The sequence below is a fragment of the Macrotis lagotis genome, chromosome 7 (assembly GCF_037893015.1).
Source record: "Macrotis lagotis isolate mMagLag1 chromosome 7, bilby.v1.9.chrom.fasta, whole genome shotgun sequence".
Taxonomy (NCBI): domain Eukaryota; kingdom Metazoa; phylum Chordata; class Mammalia; order Peramelemorphia; family Peramelidae; genus Macrotis; species Macrotis lagotis.
The window spans coordinates 131856350-131880155 of NC_133664.1; the positions used below are offsets into that span (position 1 = coordinate 131856350).

Genomic DNA, 23806 nt, shown 5'->3' on the forward strand with positions numbered 1-23806 from the left:
TTTAGGCATACTTCATTATAAAAGTTTCACATGATTCTCTAATCAACTTTCAAAGAATTTTATACATATACATATACACACACATATGGGTGAGTTGGTGTGAAGGATATGCACATATCATTACTGTCAGTAGTATTTATTGAGGTGTTAGGGACTGTTGTGTGTGGAAGTATTGTAAACTTTTGACATCTGATGTTCTTGAGCACCAGAGCCCTGTTTTGCTGGTTGATTGTAGAGTGCCTTGGGAGTGGGAGTAGACCAGGGACTGGGGAGGATATTTAAGCACTTGTATTTGGTTTAATAAATGGAATACTTGGAGAACTAATAGAACTTTAATGAGAACTTGTCATCCTTGTCTCCCTTGTCTCCTGCCCCTTCAATGTTCGCCTGGGTAAGGGTAAGCTAGGCAGCAGGAACCTAACACATCCTGGGCAGCTAGTCTAACAAAAGCACAACACTGAGGGTTCATTATTTAAGGTTCATAATACTATGACTGAATGTTATTAAAAATCCGCATATGAAAATTTGTTTATACTACAAATTTGTTCAATGCATCAAAATGGCAGTAATGTGACTCTGAGTCCTTCAAGGTTTATGCTAGTAGGACAAGAGCACTAGTAAATCGTACTAGCTAGAAAAGGTTTTGGACCAGTAATGAGTACCTTGGGAAGACTGATAAAGCTTGTGGATCCCTGCTCAGAATAATATTTTTACGTGCATAAGATAGAATATGCAAAATTACAAGGAAATCAATTATATGGAACTATACCTGTGTGCAAACTATACTATATGCACACAGTTGCACAATGCACATATATACATATAAATATATAATACATATATATGTTCATATATATAAATATATAATACATATACATATATATATATATGTTCATATATAAATTCACAGCAGATAGAACCCTTGATAGATTGGTTGCAGTGTGATAAACTTTCCAGGCATATATATTTCCACAGATCATCTAATAAGTCAAAGAGGCTAATTGCTATGATAAAGAGAATACTCACAATCATGAAATTATAGCTCACTGAAGTATCAATTTTTGTGTTTTAAACTAAATCTGTAATTTCATTGGAATAAAGAACTACTGATAAGGAAATTCCCTCTACCAATTCAGGCAGGTGTCTGGATTCAATTTGAAGGTTTAGAGAAGTGATGAAATGCTGTGTACAAGGTATAGTTGTTGGAATCCAGAACTTTTGTTGAATCCAGAACTTCCTGCTTATTGTCTGTAGGCCTTTTCTCAGGCCTCCAAAGATCCAGGTTAGGATTGTTCACTTTTTCATTCCTCTCTTTTGATTTTCTAGACTTTCTCTACATTGCCCCCACTCAGATACCCAACCTTTCAAGTTTTCTTTTGTTTTCTTGCCCTCATTACACTGCAGATCCTAAAAGCAAAAACTTTCTTCTTCCTTCAAATTTTGTTTCTAGCATTTAGTGCCTTACCTGGCTAAATAAAGAAGGGATTAATAATATATGTTGACTTGTTTATGTAGCAACAAACTGTAATTTTTTAGAATGAGTTAAAGAAAACTGAAATTGTTTAACTTAAATAACCAAGGTTATACCATTAAAAAAGGATAAGGCTGGAGAAGAGAAAGAGAAAGAAATAGAATTGATTATACAGCCTACAAAGTCCTGGAAGAAGTAGATGATGATTGTGATAGAAGATGAGTTACAATGCATTGTGATATTAATTTCTCTTTATTACTTCAAGGTCTACAATACAACTATCAGGGCTTCAAAAAATCATGGCAATTTTGATGCTGTGATACTGAACATCTAATGCCCAAAATGGATCTAGTGAATAGTGTTATTATTTTAGAATAGTTTTATTTAATGGGGGAAAAAAAGTTCTATGTTTCACCAAGTTGTAGTTTTAACATCCTCATGAACCAGTCCCATGAACACAGAGAGAGTGACAACATCAAATTCCATACATTTTTAAATTTTATGTGAGATTAAAATGACCCATCATGCACTAAGAAATTGTGAAGTCCTTCATTGTGAAGTTATAGAGAGTCAAAGGCACTAAATGTTTCAAAAGAAATAAAAAACTTAAAGTGTTCCTGAAACTTATTCTATATAAAGTCATGAGTGGCAATCATTTATTCAAAATTATATGACTAAGAATTTTTCTACATCATGTAGATCTATTTCTATTATATCAGACCTTTAAAGATCTATAAAATATGAATTTGGGTCTCAGTTCTTTCATCATTGGATTTTTGTGCCTAATACGATTCTGGAAAGGCAAGAAGGAGAGATATTATGACTGCCCCCAAGGGCCTACATTCTTAGAGATAATCCTGGATTGTATCTCATAATCTAATATACTTATAAATTTTGAGTTGAGAGGGACATTAAAAATTTGGGCCAAATGCTTCATTTTTCAAATGAGGAAATTGAGACCCAGGGAAGTAAAATGATTAATCCAAGGTTATAAAGATTATGCGAGAGGTAAGAGTTAAACCCAGGTCTTTTGACTCTAAAGTCAGTGATTTTCAGTCTTTTTTATAGGGAGAATTGCAGATAGAGATAGCAAAGGTGAATGTAGTCACAGAAGGAATCTTTAATTTTTTGTAAATATTTTCAATTTCCAAACTATTTTTCTAGGGCAAAATGAAACATCCTCACTGCTACTAGAAAAACAGGCATTTAAAAACTAGGATCCCTTTTAATGAGATATCTAACAAAGCAATGTCTGTATCTTCTTAATTACCAGATTGTGGAAGACTTTAAATGCATTTTATCCTAGGGGCAATAGGGAACCATAAAAGCTTCTTGAGCTGCAGAGTAACATAATCACATAGCTGTTTTAGTGATGTTTCTTTGGTAGCGTTGTGGAGGCTATATTAAAAATGAAATAGTCTGAATTCAGTGAGACAAATTATAAGGGTATAAAGAAAGGATTAATTCATTCCAGAATTATCCATTCCAGTTATATAACATTATTTTGACAAGAGATTAACCAAAATTTTTTTTAAGAAACAGATAGGGGCAGCTAGGTGGCACAATGGATAAAGCACCGGCCCTGGAGTCTGGAGTACCTGGGTTCAAATCTGGTCTCAGATATTTAATAATTACCTAGCTGTGTGGCCTTGGGCAAGCCACTTAACCCCATTTGCCTTGCAAAAAAAAAAAAACCTAAAAAAAACACTTAGATATCATCAACAATCTTAAAACTGCAGTCTTTATAAAGGAGAAACACAGGTTTAAAAAAATGGATGCTTTCATCCCTATACCAGAAAAATGAAAGAAGGTCAAAATATTTCCAACTTAACATGTTTTCTTTTCCCAAAAGTTCTCTTGGGATCACCAAGTGTCCAATATGAAACACACTTAGATGAACTATTTAGAATGAGAAAGGAACTTTAAAAATCGTTCCTCATTTGATAGATAAAAACATTTTGGCCCAGAGAGCTTAATGATTTGCCCAATGGCCCACAAGGTAGGAGGGTAGAAATCTTCTGACTCAAATTCAACAAGAATTTAATCACTTTCCTATGGTTTTAAATGTATGTTCTTACTGTTCTAGTCTGAGCTAGGTATTGATGACCAAAAGAGTCAAAAAACAAAAGACAAAAACCCTAAAACCCCAAAACAAACAGTATCCACCTTTAAGAAGCTTAAAGTTAATTTGAGAGGACAACAACACATACACAAAAGAGTAAATACAAATTGATACAAAATGAATCCTATGTGATTTGAAGACAGATCATTAACAACTAGAGAAATTGGAAAAGGTTTCTTGTAGGAGTTAGCACATGGGCTGAAAGCTAAGAAGAGGAGTGGGATTCTAAGAGTGGGTTTGAGAAAGGAGAATATTTCTGATATGGCAGCAGACTGTAAAAACATGGGGAAAGAATATGGCAAGCTATATATGGGGCTTAGCAAAGGGGCCAATTTAACTAGAATAAAACATGTGTGTATGTTTGTGAAACAGACCGGAGCCAAAATGTGGTAGACTTTAAATGCCAAAGAAAAGGTTTTGCATCTTATCCTTGGGGCAACAGGGAACCATTAAACTTTCTTGAGCTGAGGAGTAACATAATCATATAGATGCTTTAGGGATGTTGCTTTGGTAGCTTCTTGAAGCTATATTAAAAAAAATGCAATAGTCTGGATTCAGTGAGATCAGTTATAAGGGTATTGCAATAATCCAAGTGAGAGGTGAGAAGAGCCTGAATTCAGGTGGTTGCAGAGTAAATAAAGAGGAAGATCTGTGAAATGTACAAATTGAATAGAAAAGATCTCACAACTGATTTAATGTTTATGGTAAGAGAGGGTAAATAGGTAAGAATGGTTGCTGAGAGTTTTTTTGAACCTGGGTGATTGGAAGAGTGATAATGGCTTCAACCAAAATAAGAAAGTTAAGTGATTTGGATGGAAAGAAATTGAGTTTGGTATTTGAGAAATTGAATTTTACTTTTCTGTGGAATGTCCAGGTGGAGATGTCCAGGAGGCATATGAATATGAAGATATCATTAAAGAATTATTGGTGGTAAAATGTTGGGTCCTTGATACTGGAATTCAGGAGAGAGATTAGTCTAGATTTGGGAGTCATTTGCATAGAAATGATAGTTTGAACCCATGAATATTTTTGTTAAGATCACCAAAAGTAGAGATTAATGGGAAGAGAGTCAAGGACAGAGTTTTGGGGTATGTCCGTATCTAATGTCAGAAAATGGATGATAATTCTGCAAAAAAAAAGCCTTAGAGAGATCATTGGAACACAAAGAGAACCAAGAAAGAGATGGGAAAACCTCAAGTGGAGAGGATAGTTACAAAAAAATGATATTCAATAGTGTCTCATGCTTCAGAGGTCAAAAAGTATTTTGACTCCAAAGGTGCTACATTTTCCTCTCTATTAGATATTTAATAAATGTATATTGAAATGATTGCTTGTTAAATTGAGAATCAATGTTTTTGAAAGATAGAAGGGTTCTCAGACTAGTCCACCAAAGCCCACTTAGTTAACAAGATAGGTAAATTATAATACTACTAGTAGTAATCCAAAGTCTAGGTCCTTTCAAATGGTATTACAGAGAGTAAAAAGAGAATGAGAGGTGGTTTCTTCATCCTTTCTTGGAATAGACCTGGCCCTAAGAAATATTTTTAAATAATCAAATATTATTTATGGCACCTTCTTTTCTATACCTCTTTTTAAACTCTTAATATCTCTATCAAGGCAATCATTTCATACTTTCATTTTGACCTAAGCACTGCCATAATGCACCATAAGATGGAGACAGGGTAAGTCCAAAGTTTCAATTCAAAGTTACCTCTCTCCTTCCCCATTTCATATTAGATCAGGAATACAGAACCTTTAACCCTTCTACATATATTTGATTTTTTAAAAGAGGAGACTTTTTAACCCAAATGAATGTATACTTGGGGATGAAGAGGGGAAGACAGGAAAGCAGGTCTAGAATCAAACTGAATTAGAAGGGAACTAGAAGTCTTAGTGCACTTCTTAAGAGAAGCTTAATTATTTCTAATAGGCAGAAAGAAATAATCAGAATTCATTATTATAAAAAGCATTTGGGAGTAAAAAGGCAAAAGTACAGTAGGCTTAAAAGCTATTCTGCAAATGGACAAGGTACCCACGTGGAGAAAGGAAGTGAATGGCCCACTGAACCCCCTATCCCCACCATACATCACCTCTATGCTAAATTTTTATTACTTTCAGAATATGTAGGCACAATCGGTCAATGCTAAATAAAGAATGGTGCTAAGGAGGACTGGAAGGAAAATGGGTAAAAGAGGAAATCTGACACTATAATCATACATAATAGGAATTTTCTCATTTTTCAGACATTTTAGTGTTGCAAATCAATTTCACTGAATAGAAAGTACTAAGATATCTTATTCAGACACATTTGCTTATGGTTTAATATATTTTCTGACTTCCTATATGTCAAAGAGTCAGTTATGCTTATATTTCAAAATTTCTTCAATGGAGTCTATGATTCCATCAATATGGTTACTCCTGTCAACCATACAGACCACAGCTTATCCAAAACTTCTTGTTCTATGTGACTCTTGTCCAGTTACTCACATAAACCCTTCAGCTGTATGGGGGGGGTGAGGGGCTCCTTCTAGGTCTTTTTTCATGCTATGGGTATAAATGCAATCCTCATTTTCTTTGCTCTTGTTTCATGACTAAACAACTACCCATTTTCTCAAGCTATAAAATGGAGGTATTAATACCTATACTCCAGGATTATGATGATCAAATGAGATAATATTTATAAAGTAGTAGGTACATAATGAATGCTTTATTCCTTATTTCCTGTACAAATCTCAGTTCACTGTTCAAATGCAGTGCCTACCCAACATACATTTACTGTTGGACTAATTTAGTCTGCCTATCTAGTCCAAAGAAGAGGCATACTTTTTCTTTTTTATCTTTTCCTCTGTGAGCTGTTGTCAATCTCTTGAGTAGCTAGGTAACTCTGAATAGACTCTGGAGTATTCTCACACTTTTTGAAACAAAACAATGTCACCTCCAAATAGTAACAGAGGAGGATATCATCATCTATATGGAATCCCTCTTTGATTTGGATTCTAAGGAATACCTTCAGTAGGCACACATGTCCCTAACTTGAATTTTGGCTTTACTTGGTGTTGATTATAAGAGGATACTGAACATTGTTATTTCTGTTGTTTTGTCTATTTAAGAATCTTTAATAAACTCATAATTTGTTTGGAAAATACCTTGTTAAAGTAGAGTCTTTAAAGTTACATTTTCCTCAACAAAGTTAAATGCTGTTTATGATAAAGAAATTAAAAACACAAGATCCTATTTCTCCAAACTTTTCTATTGATGTTGTCTACTCTAGAAACTTGTTTAAAAAAACCCTGTTAATTTTCCTATTTTCATTAAAGAATATAATCAAAATATGTACATTTGTGGAATTTATGTATATCTACATATAAGATTTTTATATACATTTTATATATATATCATACTTGAAACTCTCCATATTGATAATGATCATTCTTGTAAAGATTTTATGAAGGCATAATTTTAAACTATTTCAAAGTCAATAGTTAATATTATTACTGTCTTCATGTTTTTAATAATTTTAATAATAATAATACTATCTATAATTTGCCAATCCTTCAGACCTTCTGATTTTTTCCAATATCTTAATTTTTTTCACCTGAAACACAGCTTTCTTTTGTGTATAATTGGCCTGGTTCAGTTACTCTTCCTAATTTTTTATTCTCTAGTAACATTTCTTCTTCCTCATAAAACACTTCAAGGAATGAGATGGTAGATCCAAAATGCAGTGGGTATTGTCTTTGATGAAGACAGTGTTTTGTAATCACAGTACTGACAGATCTGTTCTATTTCCACCTGTTTATTGTCATCCTTTCTTTTTTTTTTTTTGCTTGAAATTCTCTGTGGACTCATGCTTTCCGTCAGTTGCCTTTCACTATTCTATGAGATTATAGTGGCTCATCATTTTCTCCCATAACAATTTAAAAATTAATTTATAATCTAAATTTGTATTGCCATTGGCTACCATATCTCCCTACTTGGTGAAAACACCAAATGTTTTCTGTCTGGGATGGTTTATCATTATCAAATGAAATAAAAGATACATGTCAAGCACTTCACAAACATCTAAGTCTTATATAAATGGTGTTATATTTTTATTTCTTGTTGAGATTCTATTCCAGATCTCCCTGACTCTGACTCTGAAGCCAATTATCTATCAATTCTACTTTGTTGTCTCTCTACTTTGTTGTTTTTATAGATAAAATACTTGTTAAAAGTTGTTTTTCAATAACAGAACTTCTTTTGAAACTTTAAGTAGATGCTGTTTTAAGACCTGCTGAAGAAATGATCAAAAATCCTTAAGTTTTCAGAAAGGAAAGCTGGAAAGAAAATGAGAAGTTAACTTGAAAAGTATCTGCTTAGCAGAACACTTTGGAGGGGCAAAGTGGAAAGAGTTTATATTTTACTAAAAACAGGGAGAGAGTTCTTTCTCAATATGGAAAGTTGGCAGTGGCCACATGATGATCTCAATCTTTCCTGAAAATAGTGCTAGACAATGAGCCAGATCTTGGTCTTAAAGGTATAATTGGTGAAGTCTTCACATCTTTATTTTGTGGTCCACACCCTTCCTGATTGGACTAACAATGTATTCGTTTAAAAATGACAGTCATCAAACTACTGCAAGATACTCATTCATGAATAGTAAGAACTGTAATTAAAAACAATCAAAGTGCTTGGAGTGATTTCTAAAGTCATAGTTTGAAACTATTTCTTCATTCAGTGATTTTTTCATGGACCTATATAACAGTCCAAAAATTGTCTTTTCTTGTGTGAAATTTAAATACAGATGAAACTGTATACTTTTAAGTACAGTAAATACATTTTTAAAATAATAAAGACATGAATTGCAATATATACATAAGGAGAAAGAATTCCAATTGTTTGGTACATTTCAGAGAGAATTTTTCCTCAGAAAAGGATTGAACTATCTAACCTTGGGCCTTTTTACCAGGTTAGAAGTCGTTAAATCTATGAAAATGCTAATAAATTCCTTAGGAATTTTAGATGATTCTTTCAGGAGTGATTTTACATGAATCTTTCAATAATTTAAATAATTCAACAAGCATTTATTAAATGTCTACTGTGTAGCAGGCACTAGGCTATGAATTCAATTAAAGGAAATCAATTTAACCTCTCATTTATAAAATAAATTTTAGGCAGATAAACAGCATATTTCAAGTTTCAAAAATAATTAATTATGCAATATTCATCTCTTTTACTTTTCTTTGAAAGATAAAAGCAAGGTTTAGGCAAATCTGTTCTTAACAAGCTTCTTTATGATTGACTCTCCAACTTCATATTGTGGGGAAAAGTCAATGCATGAAAATTCACCTTAGGTCAGAGATGGTGCAAACTGTAAGCTAAACAAAGAAGTAGGTTATAAATGTTTGGAGATGTCGTTCTTTCCTTACTAAAAGGCTTCTGAAGTATTCATGTAATTTCAGTATCATACTTATGGAATAAAATTGTTTAAGACTGTGAACAATTTAAAATAATGTCCATCACACATGTTCAGCATTTCTGGGAAGAGAATTCAGCAGTGAATGTTTGAGACAGCTAGTCAATGAGTTTCATATGGTTTCTAAGTAAAAGGATATCCAATGTTGAAGGCATACCATTAACAGTTAACATATGACTGAAAGGAACTTGCAAAAACAGAAGAGATATAAAGTGAAGTAGGAAAATAAGAAACCCTATGAAGTCAGTGAATAAAAACTCTGCCCTCAAAATATCATGCTCCTTAATACCAACATTATGCATTTGTAAAAACAGAAACTAGAAACAAAAAAATTCCATTTCTTTCAGAGATTAGGCTTTTGACAGCTTATTTAAAAAACATTTAGTAAATGTTTATATTAAAAATTAGAGTAAAACAATGATAAAACTATAATAAATTGAAATTTCCAGCATTGTTGTTCAACTGTTTCAGTCATGTGTGACTGTGACTCCTTTTGGTGTTTTCTTGACAAAGATACAGGATTGGTATGCAATTTACTTCTCCAGTTGATTTTACAGAGAGGAAACTGTAACTGTCTGTGGTCACATTTGAACTCAGGTATTCCTGATTTGAAGTCCAATGTTCTATTCACTGCATTATCTAACTGCCCTCCCAGTGAATTAGATGCCCCAAATAAAGATGAAATGTTGGTAAGCAGAGGATTAAACTGGAAAAAAAACAAAGGATTATGAAAGGATCTGATTTAGAAAATATGAGCAACTCCCAGTATAGTAACTTCTTCCACCAAAGGAGATGCCAAGCAATCAAAATATGATTTCATACAAAAGTTGTAGGTCACTGTCTGGAAAGATGCTTGGGTGGAGAGTGAGTTTTCAATTATTAAAAGTCAAACAAAAGATTTTATATTTGATCCTAGGATAGGTCACATAAACCCCAGTTTCTCAGGTAATGCTTTAAGACTACAAATTGAAAAGCACTTGTAGATCTGCAATAATAAAAGGAGCTTCTTCCCTGGAACCTCCTTAATCCAGTAAAATCATGGTCTGAACTCAAAAAAACAAATAAAGAAAAGCTCCACTATTACTATATACAAGCATTTTAAAATGCTTGCATTTGACTATGAGATACATCAACATGTCTGTTAATTTCATATATGTCTCAAAGTTAAGGTGTTTTTTGGACCTTCTGATTGATAACAGAATAAGCACTGAAAAGGAGTCAAAAATATTTTAGTCAAAGTCAAGAAAGGCTTTTGCTCTACATTATTTTATATAATTATAAATCCTTACAGTTATGAATTCATAAAGTAGGAGTATAAATCTTATATTTGCTTTTCTTTGGAGAGGTGATCTGAGGTAGTAGATGAAGTCTATGGAGGTTCAAAGACCTGGGATCCAATATGATCTTGTCCCATGTTGTTGTTCAGTTGTTTCAGTTGTACCTGATTCTCAACCCCATTTGGGGTTTCCTTTGCTGGAATGGTTTGCCATTTTCCTTCTTCAGTTCATTTTATGGATGAGGATACTGAGGCAGATAGGGTTAGGTGACTTGTTCAGGGTTACACAGCTAGTAAGTGTCCTCACTCTCCATCCATTTATCCTATGCAATTGGATAAATCATGACCTCTCTGAGCTTCATTCTCCTCTGTAAAATTAATATAATAATACAGTCCCTACCTCACAGAATTGTTGTAAAAGTCAAATGTGATGATTCATATGGAAATCAAGCTTTGAAAACTGCAGTCTCTTTACTTTCAAAGGACCAATCAGTGTTTACTTAGGATCTACTTAGAGATAGGTATTGTAATCATTATGAAAAGGAGGAGGAATGACAACATCATCATCATCATCATCATCCTAATAATAGACCTACTTCCCAGAGTTATGAGAATAAAATGAGAAAGGGTTTGTAAAATGCTTTGCGAACCCTAAAGCACTATATAAATGCTTAGGACGATGATGATGATAAGAATGATACTGTCATTCCTCCTCCTTTTCAGTCAACTTCAGTGGCTCCCTATTACTTCCATGATCAAATATAAAATCCTTTGTTCGGCTTTTAATAATTGATAACTCACTTCCCACTCAATCCATCATGCCAGTCTTCTGATGCCTTATTGCCCTCCATACTCTCTACAATCCAGTAACACTGGTTTGCTTGCTCATATAACTACATACCAACTCAACTCTCAGTATTTTCATAGGCTGTCCCTCAAATCTGGAATACCTTTCCACTTCTGCCTTATTGCTTCCCTTGATCCCTTTAGGTCTCAGTCAAAATCCTATTTTTTTCAGGAAGCCTTTTTTATAAGATTTTTTCAAAGCAATGGGGTTAAGTGATTTGCCCAAGATCACAACAGCTAGGTAATTATTAAGTGCCTGAGTTTAGATTTGAACTCAGATCCTCAAGATTCCAGAGCCGGTGCTCTCTCCATTGTGCTACCTAGCCACCCCCAGGAAGCCTTTTTCAGTCCTCTGTAATACAATGCCTTCCCTCTTATTATCTCCAAGTTAGTTGTGTATAGATATTGTTTATACATAATTGCTGACATATTATCTCCTTCATTATATGTTGAATTCCTTGAGAGAAGGAACTGAAATTTTTCTTTTTTTAAGCATCTCCAGTACTTAACATAGTAACTGACACAGTCAGTATTGAATAAATACTTGATTTGACTTACTTGGATACAAAAGTTAAACCATTTCTGCCATTTTATCAAGAGAAATAATATAAGCATATGGTAGGGTGAAAGGAAATGAGAATTTTGAAGTGTCTATTGCAGGGATTGGACCATCTGGTTTACAAAAGGCATCTTATTAGAGATAACATATATTAGTATATCAGAAGCCACAAAATAAATAAAATGTAATTTTTTTACATGCCTTCAAAGTGTCCTAGGTAGGTCACATAACCCCTTTGTTTATCAAGTTGAGTTGGGAGAAGTCACTAGAACCCAGAATGTCTTCATTTGTAATTAATTGAGGATAATCTTTCAAAGAAACAACAGCCTCCAAGAGATGGAGCTGAGGAGAGTGTGCCCTCTAGCCTTGGAGAACTGCCAGTCTACAATCATGGAGAGAAGAGATAGTGGGTATCATGTGAGGAACTGCAAATGGATCTGTTTGACTGGCCAAAAGAGCATGTCAAGAACAGCAAGGATTTAAATGCCAAATTGAAAAGCTTGTACTTCATAGATCTAGCACCATCCATTTTCAAGGGTGATTGATTTGGCAGGGAGCCACTGGAATCAATTGAATGAGAGACTGACAAAAGATCTATGCTTTAGAAAAAATATTTTGGCAGATGGGAAGAGAATGGATTGGAGAAGAGAGATACTTGGGGAAAGGAGACTAATTAGGAAGCTAGTTGTTCAGGTACAAAGGTATTGAAAGTTTGAACTAGGATGCAGCAAGCATTTAATTATTTTTTCCTTGCTTGGTGCATGTATGAGTGGCAAAAAGATGATTGATCATTGCTAGATATGTTGTTTATGCAGAATCAAGATTTGGTGACTGATTGGATATGTGGGGTGATAGTGAGTGAAGAATCAAGTATGTGAAGGTTAATGATACCCTTTGGAGAAAAAGAAGAGTCAATCCATCCTCCCCACTACAGTCAGATTAAATTTCTGAAAAGTGTAATCCCAATCATGCCATTCCCCAGTTCATAAATCTTCAGGGACCTGTCACTGACAACAAAATAAAATCCACTCTATGTTCCCAACAAATCCTATTCTTCCCTTACAATTTCCTGGCTCAGAGTATTTACGCATGCAATTCTACCTACTTGCAATAACAGCCCTCCCTACCTTCTCAGTTTTTGCCTCTTGAAATTCTACTCATCCTTTTAGGGATTAGTTAGGAGGAAAGTTATTGTAGAGAATACAGACGTGGGCTTGAAGACAGGAAGATCTGAGTTGAAATTCAGACTTGAAAGCTTACTGTGCATTCTTGGGCAAGTCACCTAACCCCTTTTACTCAGTTTTTTCCTACTCAAAATGGGAATTATATGCCATTTCCACTCAGGTTCATTTTGAGGATCAAATTAGATATTTATAAAGTGTTTAGTCCATAGTAGGTGCTCACTGTTGTTGTTGTTACTGTTGTCATTGACTATTATCTCAAGTTCTTTGCCTCCAAAAAAAAGCTTTTATGGAATCCATCAATCAAATATAATATCATTCTCACTGGTAGTTCTGTCTTCACTCTTTCTCCTTCCATCCCATTCTTCACATGTCTGTCAAAATAGCTTTCTCCTAGGATGAAAGTCTGATTATCTGAGAAACTTTCAGTGGTGAAAACTCCTTATGTTGCCATTTTAGTCCCCCATAGCCTGGTTACAACCTGCCTTTTTAATCTTATTTCATTCTACTTCCTTTTACCCATACACCCATATTTTAAAGTAAACTCTAATACTTGGTCTAAGCGGCCTCTGCAATTGCTTTTGACTGGTCCAGATTCTTATCTGGATTCCCAATGTTTTCTGCCACATACCTACAAAGCATGTTAAGTATCTTATTTATCACTTTTGCCTTTCCAAATCTCTCTTTATATTTCTGAGTTCTTTGTCTAGATTCTTATTCTGCCCTAATGGTAATCTTCTATATATCATACTTACTTAGCTTCATGTCTTATTTTTCCTATAATTTTTCAAGGGTGCAGACCATGTTTTCATCTTTGATCTTGAGAACCCATGCCAGTGGTTTGAACTTGTAGTTCAAGATACTTGTTTTAATTTATACCTCTTTTAAGGATCTTATTTATTTTGTTTTATATTCTATTGTTTTTCTATTGCCTATTAAAATCTTTCTATGGAAGTATGCAGTTCAGCTTAAGGCAATTTCACTGACACTGGGAGTTTATTGCTGGAAATATCAGAAAGATTCATTCTCACATTGCTCTATAGTAAAGAATCTAGATGATAATGTAATATTGAAGTTGTGATGTATTGTTTGTGTACTGTCAATGCCTTTGACAAGATCCCAGAAGGATTGTAAGCATAATCTATACATTTCTAATTTTGTGAATTAATGAATATTATGATTTTCACATGAAACACTTCCTAAAGATGATCAATGAGACAGAAAACATTTTTAGAAACAAATTGTATTTCACTTATTAAAATGTATTCAATAAAACTTTTAAGGAAGTCATAGAAAATTTTTATATTAACTCATACAGTAAAGAAATATATGGTTATTTGACTCCCATAGTTCTAGACATTAATACCTGGTGTCTGATGTAAAGGGTTCTTCTATGACTATATGATTTACATGAATAACCTGAAAGAGCATTCTAAAAAGTTAAAAAGCATAAAACCTAAAAACGTATCCTTTAATTAGTCATGCTGAATTGAAATTCTGAGACAGAGACAGAGACAGAGTTAGAAAGAGACACAGAGAGAGCCAAAGCCAGAGAGAGAGAGAGAGAGAGAGAGAGAGAGAGAGAGAGAGAGCCTGAGACAGACAGACACAAAGACACAGAGAAAGACAGAGACAGATAGTAGAGGGGAGAGAGAGGTGAAGGAGGAGAAATGAGATAAGAGACAGAGAGAAAGAGGAGAGAGAATAAATATGGAATAATTACAGCAAATTTGTTTAGGATTCTCTGGGAGGCAACAAGCATGCTAAAGGCTGGAGTAAATGTTGACAAGAGTTTTTGAACTGCACATTGTTGTGAGGTCACTCTCAGCCCTGTTTATATTCTGGATCGCTTTCAGACCGCATGGAGGTTAATTTTAGTTATCCAGGAATAACAGAAAGACAGAGTGCTGCCCTTGTAAAAAGCGGTCTCACTTAAATTCATTAGCTTTGCTTACCTTTTGGGTTGCCTGTGCATCATCGGATGACGGGAAGCAATATGTGTCCCTTGAGACCGTTTCCTTGGACTGGCTTTGATAAGTTTCGGCCAGTCTGTAAGGGGAAGCCCCAGTGACAGCTGATATAAGCTTCCTTGTCCCTATAAGTGTCAGAGTCTGGTAGAAGAGGCAGATTGCCACCACTAAACCCAAAAAGAAGGGTCGGGGGCAGAAACGCCGACGACTAAGGAAAATCTGGCGACAAACCATGACCAGATCACCTTCTCTTGGCCCCTGTCCACATCGCTGAAAAATGCATAGCAGCTATTTGTTGTTGCTGTTGTTGGCGGGGTAAAAGACAGAAACGTGTCCTCTTTTTTTTTTTCCACAAACGAAGTCAAGTTTGCTCCATGCTTTCTCCTGAACTTTCCAAAGAACTTCGCCAAAGAACCATGGGGTCCCCCAAAGTCAGTGAACAAATGAGAAGAATGCTTCCATGAATGACAGTCAGATACCCAACCTGGATTTAAAAACCCAGACTAAGAGAAATAGCCGTAATTAATACATCTGAGCTCCATAGGGTGCCAATCTTTTGCTTCCTGCACTGTCTTGTTTTTATAACATCCTTTAAGTCACTCAGTCTACGAGCGGAAGTCTTGGCCTCAGCTTGACAAGAAAAGAAAGGAAAAGAAAAAGAAAAACGCAAATCAAATCCTAGCATCTAAGAATGCAATCAGCTAAAACCAAAAGGGCTTGTAACACAGCTGGATGCTGGCCAGGTTTCCTTAGCACTTTCTCAGTTTTCCCTCCCCTCCACTTTAAAGCAGTCTACTTTTATGTTCCTTAAAACACTCCTCCTTCAGTTTAAAACTCACATTTTTCTGCTAAGCATTTATGGATTTAAGGGAAAAAAAAGAATATCCAGATTGAATGGACTGTCTCTACTGTGAAGACTGCTTCACGTCATTTCATTCAGATTTAAGTTCCAAGTTCTATGTACTTACTTAGTTCTCTGGTTACCCGAAAAAAAGTTCTCCATGATCCCCTAATGGTTCGCAGATTAAAACCCCTCGGAACCAGACGATCTTATGACTCCAGATCATCTCCCCCACCACATGCAGGCGTTCACTCACACACAAGCAAACGCACACAAACACACAACACACGCAGGCACCCTCTGAGCTCAGTTGGACCACAGACATTGTATAAATAAAGCCTGGATTTCTCAAGGAGGGGCGGAGTTAAATGTACTAAAGCTGCCCAGGCTGTGTCAGGGGCAGCAAAAGCAGGATGTCAACCCTGGATCAGAAGGAAGAACTGGATTTCTGTCAATAGCAAGGCTAGTTCTCATTTATTTAGGAATCTAAGTGACTTAGCCACGACTATTTGCTTTTGAATCTGTTTTAAATCCTTTTTTCTAGTATTACTGCTACCAAGACATCAGAAAAACAAATAGCCTTCAGTTAATTGAAAACAAAGTTCGAGGGGAAGACTGAAACAGATTCCAATTAACATGCTGGAAGCTTTCAACTTCAGGGATCCGTAGTTAACACTTAGGGAGCAACGTGGTCAGTAGCTATCTTTTAATTCTCCAAAAGCAAAATCTGGACTGAAAATGGTAAAAATGCCTTAAGAGAAACTTTTATTTATTTAATGGCACAATATTGACATTATAACCCTGAGCTCTGTAGGGTGTCAAATTTTTGCTCCTACTCATTCTTTGCATTTCATAACATCCTTAAACTCATATAGTAAAAGACCATACAATTATTATTTTGACCCTATTCTGATAATCAGTTATCCACTTTCCTGACACCTTTCCCCTAAAGTGGGAGAAGTGAAAATGGATATTGAACTCACTGGACAATTATTACACAGAAACAAAATTTTCATCAAAGTCATGCCTCTGTTTCTACCTATGTGACCTGGAGCAGGTCATGTAATCTCTTGAAGTGTCATTTTCTGCACCTGAAAGATGTTGGACAGTATAAGCTATGAAATCCTTTTTAGTTCTGAATCTACACACCTTCAAACCCTCAGCCTGCTCTGACTAAAGACTAATAATTTAATAATTTAAATAATAATTCAAATTTGCATCACCATTTAAGGTTTTAGAAACCACAGGAAATGATTAGGACAAGTATTTTCATATCTATTTTATAGGTGAGGCTCAAAGAAATTAAGCATGCTGCCCAATGGTCATATCAGAAATATCAGTCAATATATGGATCTAAGACTGCAAGTCCAATGGTTTTTCCATTGATATTTATTTTTTGGCAATGTAGCTCAAGTGACAGGCAACTACTCAGTACAAATGCTTTCTTCTAGGCTCTCCCAACCCCTGGCCCTGAAGAACTGAAGCAGCCTGAAGGCAGATTTCTTACTATGTCTATGAATGGGAACTGAACTGGAATCCAAATTCATGCATATGGAGTACAGAGTATTCTGAAGTCCAAAAGTCTCCTCAGAATGAATCTCAGGACCATTCTATATAACTTTATATCTTCCTTAACATGCTCCTTCCTGGGTGGGGCAGAGTCACACTACACAACTAAGTTTCATAACTATTCATTGATCAGTGGAAAAAGTTCTGTTTTACTTTCTTTAAGAAAAGATTCAAAGACACTCTCTTTGCATCTAACCTAAAAAATAGTTATATTGAGTTGGCATTACGTAGTGATTCAATGACTTACAGAGGGAATTCTCACTCTTCCCAGATTTCCCATAGAATTCCTAAAATAGCTAGTATAATAGAGCTGGCAAGAAACTGGGAAATCATTTAGCTGAAAATTATTGGCAGCTAGCTAATACAATGGATAAGAGTTCTAGACTTGGAGTTAATAGGAAACACAAACAAATCCTACCTCAGATTCTTTCTAGATAGAACTGTGAATAGAATGCAGTATCTACAATCAGGAAGAACTAAATTCAAATCTAGCCTCAGTACTTACTATCCATGTGACCCTGAACAAATCACTTCATCTTTACCTCAGTTTCCTCAACTGTAAAATGAGGGAAATAACAGCAACTGCTCTCTAGGGCTGTTATGAGTATCATATGAGACAATAAATGTGAAGGGCTTTGTCAAGCTTAGAGTGCTATATAAATACCATTTGTTATTATATTATAAATATTATCTATGTAATATATTACAAATATTATAATTATAATAATTATTACAATGTTTTAGAAGTCAATGCAGAGTTTCAAAAAGAGGGTGACTGTCAATGTTGGGATTCACAAGTGAGTATAAACTTAAAGAGATAAGGTAAGGGAATGCAATCAGAGATCACAGAAATTTTAGAAGTAAAACATTTTCTTCACCACAAACCTTTGAGAAACATTTAAAAGTGGGGTTCAGAGAGGTTAAGGGCTACATTGGATTAGGGCTACATTGCCTTCAAATTAACTTAAAGTAGGATTTGGGCTGTTTGGAACTGCAAAATCAAGGGGGAAAAGGAACCATGGCAATAAGGAGTAAGGAACACACATGTAAAATTTCTGGAGGTGGTAATGATGGGGAAGAGAGGAAAAAGTAAATCATCTAGGAAGATGAAAATGAGTCTGAGAGAAGTGGATGACCATAGCATCAATGATTTGAAGATGATATTACTAATAGATGTCTACAGTGTATGGAGTATTTAATAGAGTGAAAATAGGGCACTTATCTAGACAATTAGATTACATCTCTTCACATTCAATTCAGTTCTATAACAGTCATTAAAGTATGTGCCATTTCCTCTACGGTCTATCCAAATTGACCTTCTTTGCTGTTCTTTCCACAGGCTCTCCCATCTTTTTTCCCTGTGCTTTTGCAATGGCTGTCCTCCATTCCTGAAATGCAGTCCTTCATCACCTCCACTTCCTGGAACTGTTGCTTGGTTTAATTCAATTTAAGCACTACAGCCTAAATGAAACCCCTCTTATTCCCTTTTGGTGCTCATATATTTTCCCCCAAAAAAAACCTTTATGTTTTTGCATATGTATAAATGTACACATATTCATATATTTAAATGTCTCACCAAATGAAATAAAGCTTACCTGAAGACAGGGATTATTTTTATCTTCATTGTCTAGGACAATGCCTGATACATAGGTAGTAACAAATGTTTGTTGATTGATTATTAGAGTAACCTGTGGTATAATGATTGGTATATTAGATTTTGAGGAGCAAAATTTATCTTGAACAACTCATTTTATGTATCCAGGTTAAAGGTTAACACATATAACTTACCTCCTATGAGCACCATTTGGTGGAGGCAGTTTCTATATTGGAGGTTTCCTATGTTGACAAAGTCACTGTCAGTGCACTTTTGAAAGATATGATATTTCCTGTCTAATTGAATTATGAGACTCAAAATAACCATGATACATGATATTTAATGATGAGCATACTAGGGAAGAGGGAAAGTAAGGTTCTATATCAGCTAAGTAAGTCAAAGGATCATGGATATAGTGTAGAAAGGAACCTTAGATGTGAGCTATTCAAACTCCTCATTTTAGAAATGAGGAAATTGAGGTCCAGAGATATACAGTGACTTCCCAAAAATCATATGGATAGTCATTGACAGAATTGAAATATAAAGTCAGGCCCTATGATGCCAAATCTTGTGCTATTTTCCCCAGAAAAAGACCACACTCTATGAACACAGTAAATGGCATGGATTTCACGTGATAAGAATTAGGAAAGAGATGGTGAATTTATGGTCCAGACCAACCACAGGAATCAAAGAGAAAACATAGCTTCTATCTTTCCTAACTTTGCCCTTATAGGGGTCATGAGTAGAAGAAAGCTTTGTCAAGACAGATAACAGTAAATAGTATTATCAAGGCAGCCAGGTTTCAATTAGGGTGAGGAGGTAGAGATACCTGTGAAATAGACTTATGATAAAGGAGTATTTGCCCAAAATGAAGATGGAACAGCATTGAAATAAAGTAAGCAGGAGATAAGGGAGAAAATTTCCAAAATCTTGTCCCCCATCTAGGAGTTAGTAGCAATGAGCTTACACATATGACTCTTTTTCTGAACTTTTCCAACCACTGCTTATAGCTCAGACTACTTGTAAAAAGATTTAAGTACAGGGATATCTTTATAATGTAACAGGTTCTGACAGTACACTTCGTCATCAAATTTTTTTTTTTACCAAGTATAGGAATTCATTCTTGGAATTATTATACTTTACCAAGTATAGGAATTCATTCATAGGAATTAACTTCATATGTGGATTCTCTCCCTGCACTTTTTGATGGTAGTATTCTCTCCTTTCCCTTCAGGCAGAGCCATAATTACTCTTTCCCAATGGAGCTATAATGCTTTGGGAAGAGTATGATGGATAAATTGCAAGCACAGAAGATAGTCCACAGAGGGATAGGGATAGGGATAGGTGCTGGTAATAGAATACAATGAGACCACGAAGGTGGACATAATAATCCTAAAATATTTATCCCATGTGTCTTCACAGGCTTCCTTATTATTGATGGAAGTGAGATGTGGGGACAATGACCACTACAAGAAGGATTATCTCTTTCCCTGACTGATGCTGGCATCCTGAGACAAGACCTCTTCACTTCACATTCATCATAACTCTGCTTTCTTGAGGTAGACTATGCTTCACAAATCCCTTTATCCCTTTGTCCTCACCAGGGATTTGGAGGCTATACCTACCCTTGGCTTGACTGACTTGTCCCCAATCCAGTGGTCTTTGAAAATAACTTCAGTTTTCTAAAAACCAATGAAAGAACATGGCAATGAGCTATGGATCATGGTCAAAGGTGAAATCAACACCACAGCCTTGTCAAAGACTCCAGTCTTACACAACTTTTGGCCAATGCTGACCTATAGACAAAAATGTTATAGGAAAGTCCTGTAGTTCATTGTTTTACTTTTTGTTCTTAAGCTTTAAAAATTTCTTTTAAAATATTAAAGGCACCAACATTTCAGATGCTTAAATAAATATTCCTGATATTTCAATTTCTATAATCAATCTATATTTAGTTTAATATCCTTCTTATGTCAGAGTTATTAATAATGTTCCATGAAGACAATTATAACTGATAGGCAAAAATTAAAAAGGAACAATTAAGGAATTAATAAATTTAGGATTTTTTAAATTTCATATTACCTATTGAGAGATCATAAGTAGTCTAGGTTTATCATTCAAACTAGTATGTTATTTGCCAGTAAATAAATGTCTTGAGCCTGCCATTCCTTTGTGGTTATCCCAAAGTTGGAGAGATTGCTAAATATAAATACAATAATTAGTGTCACGGGGAGGAATCATGGAAAAGAGCAACCTTTCATTAGTTGGTGGAATTTAATTTTCTTCTTTGACTTTTGAGGTAGATTTAAGGGTAATAGCCTGCTTCCAGTTGACCAATTTGGAATGCCTATACTATATATTTTACAAGGTGGAGACTGGGGGTGAGGAATAGACACTAGGAATGCGCTGAAGTAGAATTAGGTCTGAATGTAAAGGGCCATCACTTTTTGTTTAGAAAGATTTTATTTATTTTGATATTTACAATTTTTTCCCTAATCTTGCTTCCCTCCCCCCACCCCCACAGGAGGTAGTCTGTTTGTTTTTACATTGTTTCCATGGTATACATTGATCTAAGTTGAATGTGATGAGAGAGAAATCATATCTTTAAGGAAGAAAAATAAAGTGTAAGAGATAGCAAAATTACATAAGATAAGTTTTTTTTCCTAAATTAAAGGTAATGGTCTTTGATCTTCCACAATTCTTTCTCTGGGTTCAGATGGTATTCTCCATTGCAGACAGCCCAAAATTGTCCCTGATTGTTGCACTGATGGGATGAGCAAATCCATCAAGATTGATCATCACCCCCATGTTGCTGTTTGGGTGTACAGTGTTTTTCTGGTTCTGCTCATCTTGCTCAGCATCAGTTCATGCAAATCCTTACAAGGCTTCCCTCAATTCTCATCCCTCCTGGTTTTTAATAGAACAATAGTGTTCCATGACATATATATATATATATGTATATATATATATATATATATACATATACATATATATATTTATTTATATATACATATATATATATATATATTTATTTATATATATATCACAGTTTATTAAGCCATTCCCCAATTGAAGGGCATTTACTTAATTTTCAATTCTTTGCCACTACAAATAGGGCTGCTATGAATATTTTTGTACAAGTGATGTTTTCAAGCGGTCATCACTTTAGAAGAGATACTTGAAGTCTTGGGATTAAATGAGATTCTCATTAGAAAAAAATTAGAGGGGCGGCTAGGTGGTGCAATGGATAGAGAACCAGCCCTGGAGTCAGGAATACCTGAGTTCAAATCTGGCCTCAGACACTTAATAATTACCTAGCTGTGTGGCCTTGGGCAAGCCACTTAACCCCATTGCCTTGCAAAAAAAAAAAGAAAAAAGAAAGAAAAAATTAGAAAGGAGATGATCAACCACAGAATCTTGGGCCAAATCCAACTTAAGTGATTAGCAAAAGGATAAAAATAGCCAGCAAAGGAGATATATAAGGACCTCTGCTTAACTCTTCCCACTGTTTACAACCCATGTGACCTTGGACAAGTCCCTTAACCTCTTTAAACCACAATTAATTCATCTCTAAAATGAAAGAGTAGGGCTAGATGCTTCTGAGATCTTTTTCAAAGCTAGATCTATGATTCCCATTAAAAAAAAATAACAGTTAAAGACATCAGAGTAGAACTAAAGATGGTTGTCTTTGAATCTGAGGAAAGGAAGAGTATCTAGAAAGAAAAGTCAAATACTTCATGAAGGTAAAGGAGAATGAAAATGTCTCTTAAAAGGTATTGTATTTAGCAATTAGGTCCCTGGTGATTTTTGTGATTGCAATCTCAGCAGAGACACAAATGAGGAGGTGTTCAGTGTTGGAAATCTGGAGTCATCAGATAGAGAAAATTATTTCAAGAAATTTGGCTGGAGGCACAGTGAAAGTATTGTTCAAAACATTTTGGAAAATAATTTGGAATTGTGAGAAGAAAGTGACTAAAATATCTATTTTCTTTGACCGTATATCATAAGGCATATGCCCCAATGAGATAAAAATAGGTTTATTATACTAAAATACCAATACATTTTTTAAAGCATAGAACCTTTTAAAATTATTTTTTAACAATAAATTCTCTCACCTCTTTGTGCTCCCTCCCACAGTAATTTTCTTTTTTTTTTTGTCATCTTAGTCAATTTGACCAGTGTGAAATGATACTCAAAGATGTTTTAAATTAATAGAATTTGTAAATCTTTCTGGTCCTGGGTTCCCTCATCCTTCTTTGAGACCTCATTTATGGTTTATTCAAAATTTTTTTTAAGATAAAGTATACTTATATATTTTACTTTCTGTTCTGTTAATATGAGAAATTTTTCATTTTAGAAATATTTATCCATTACTTTTAGACTGATACTTTTAATGGTATATAGTTGGGCAAGATAGCTCCTAAGAATTGTTCCTATTTCCTTTTTATTGGTGAATTCACCTCTTTTCATTTTTTTTATACTGTAATTGTTTTCTCTTCTTAGAAAAAATAAAATTACAAAACTTTTTTTTAACTTTAAATTATATTAAACTCTCCCTTGATTTTCAAGATTGCTATTTTGGTATTTAATTGGGGGAATTCATTGTTTTTCTAGGGTTTTTTTTTCATTTTATGCCCAATTTACTTATCTGCTCTTTTTCTCTTTTAATGATAAAAGTTTAAAGATTTAACATTTTCCCTAGGTGCTATTTAAAAATTTATCTCACAAATATTAGTTATTATTGTCATTATCTCTAATGAACTTATTGATTACTTCTATGACTTGTTTTCTGACCCACCCATTCTTTAGGATTAGGTAATTTAGTTTCCAATAAATTTTCATATAATTTTACATATAATTTATATTCTGTTATGATCATGAAATGATACATTTAATGTTTCTATTTTTCTGCATTTGTGAGG

At 34.6% G+C, this 23806-nt stretch overlaps 1 protein-coding gene across 1 annotated transcript in view; it reads right to left on the minus strand.

The window, feature by feature from the left end:
- Positions 1-16060, minus strand: part of CPED1 (cadherin like and PC-esterase domain containing 1) — a 407812-nt gene extending 391752 nt beyond the window's left edge. The window contains exons 1-2 of the mRNA XM_074193820.1: positions 15849-16060; positions 14866-15510 (exon numbers count right to left, since the gene is read on the minus strand). Of these exons, the coding sequence (XP_074049921.1) occupies positions 14866-15114 (249 nt within the window). The 5' untranslated portion in view covers positions 15115-15510; positions 15849-16060. The remainder of the gene's footprint in view (positions 1-14865; positions 15511-15848) is intronic.
- Between the last annotated feature and the right edge of the window lie 7746 nt (positions 16061-23806).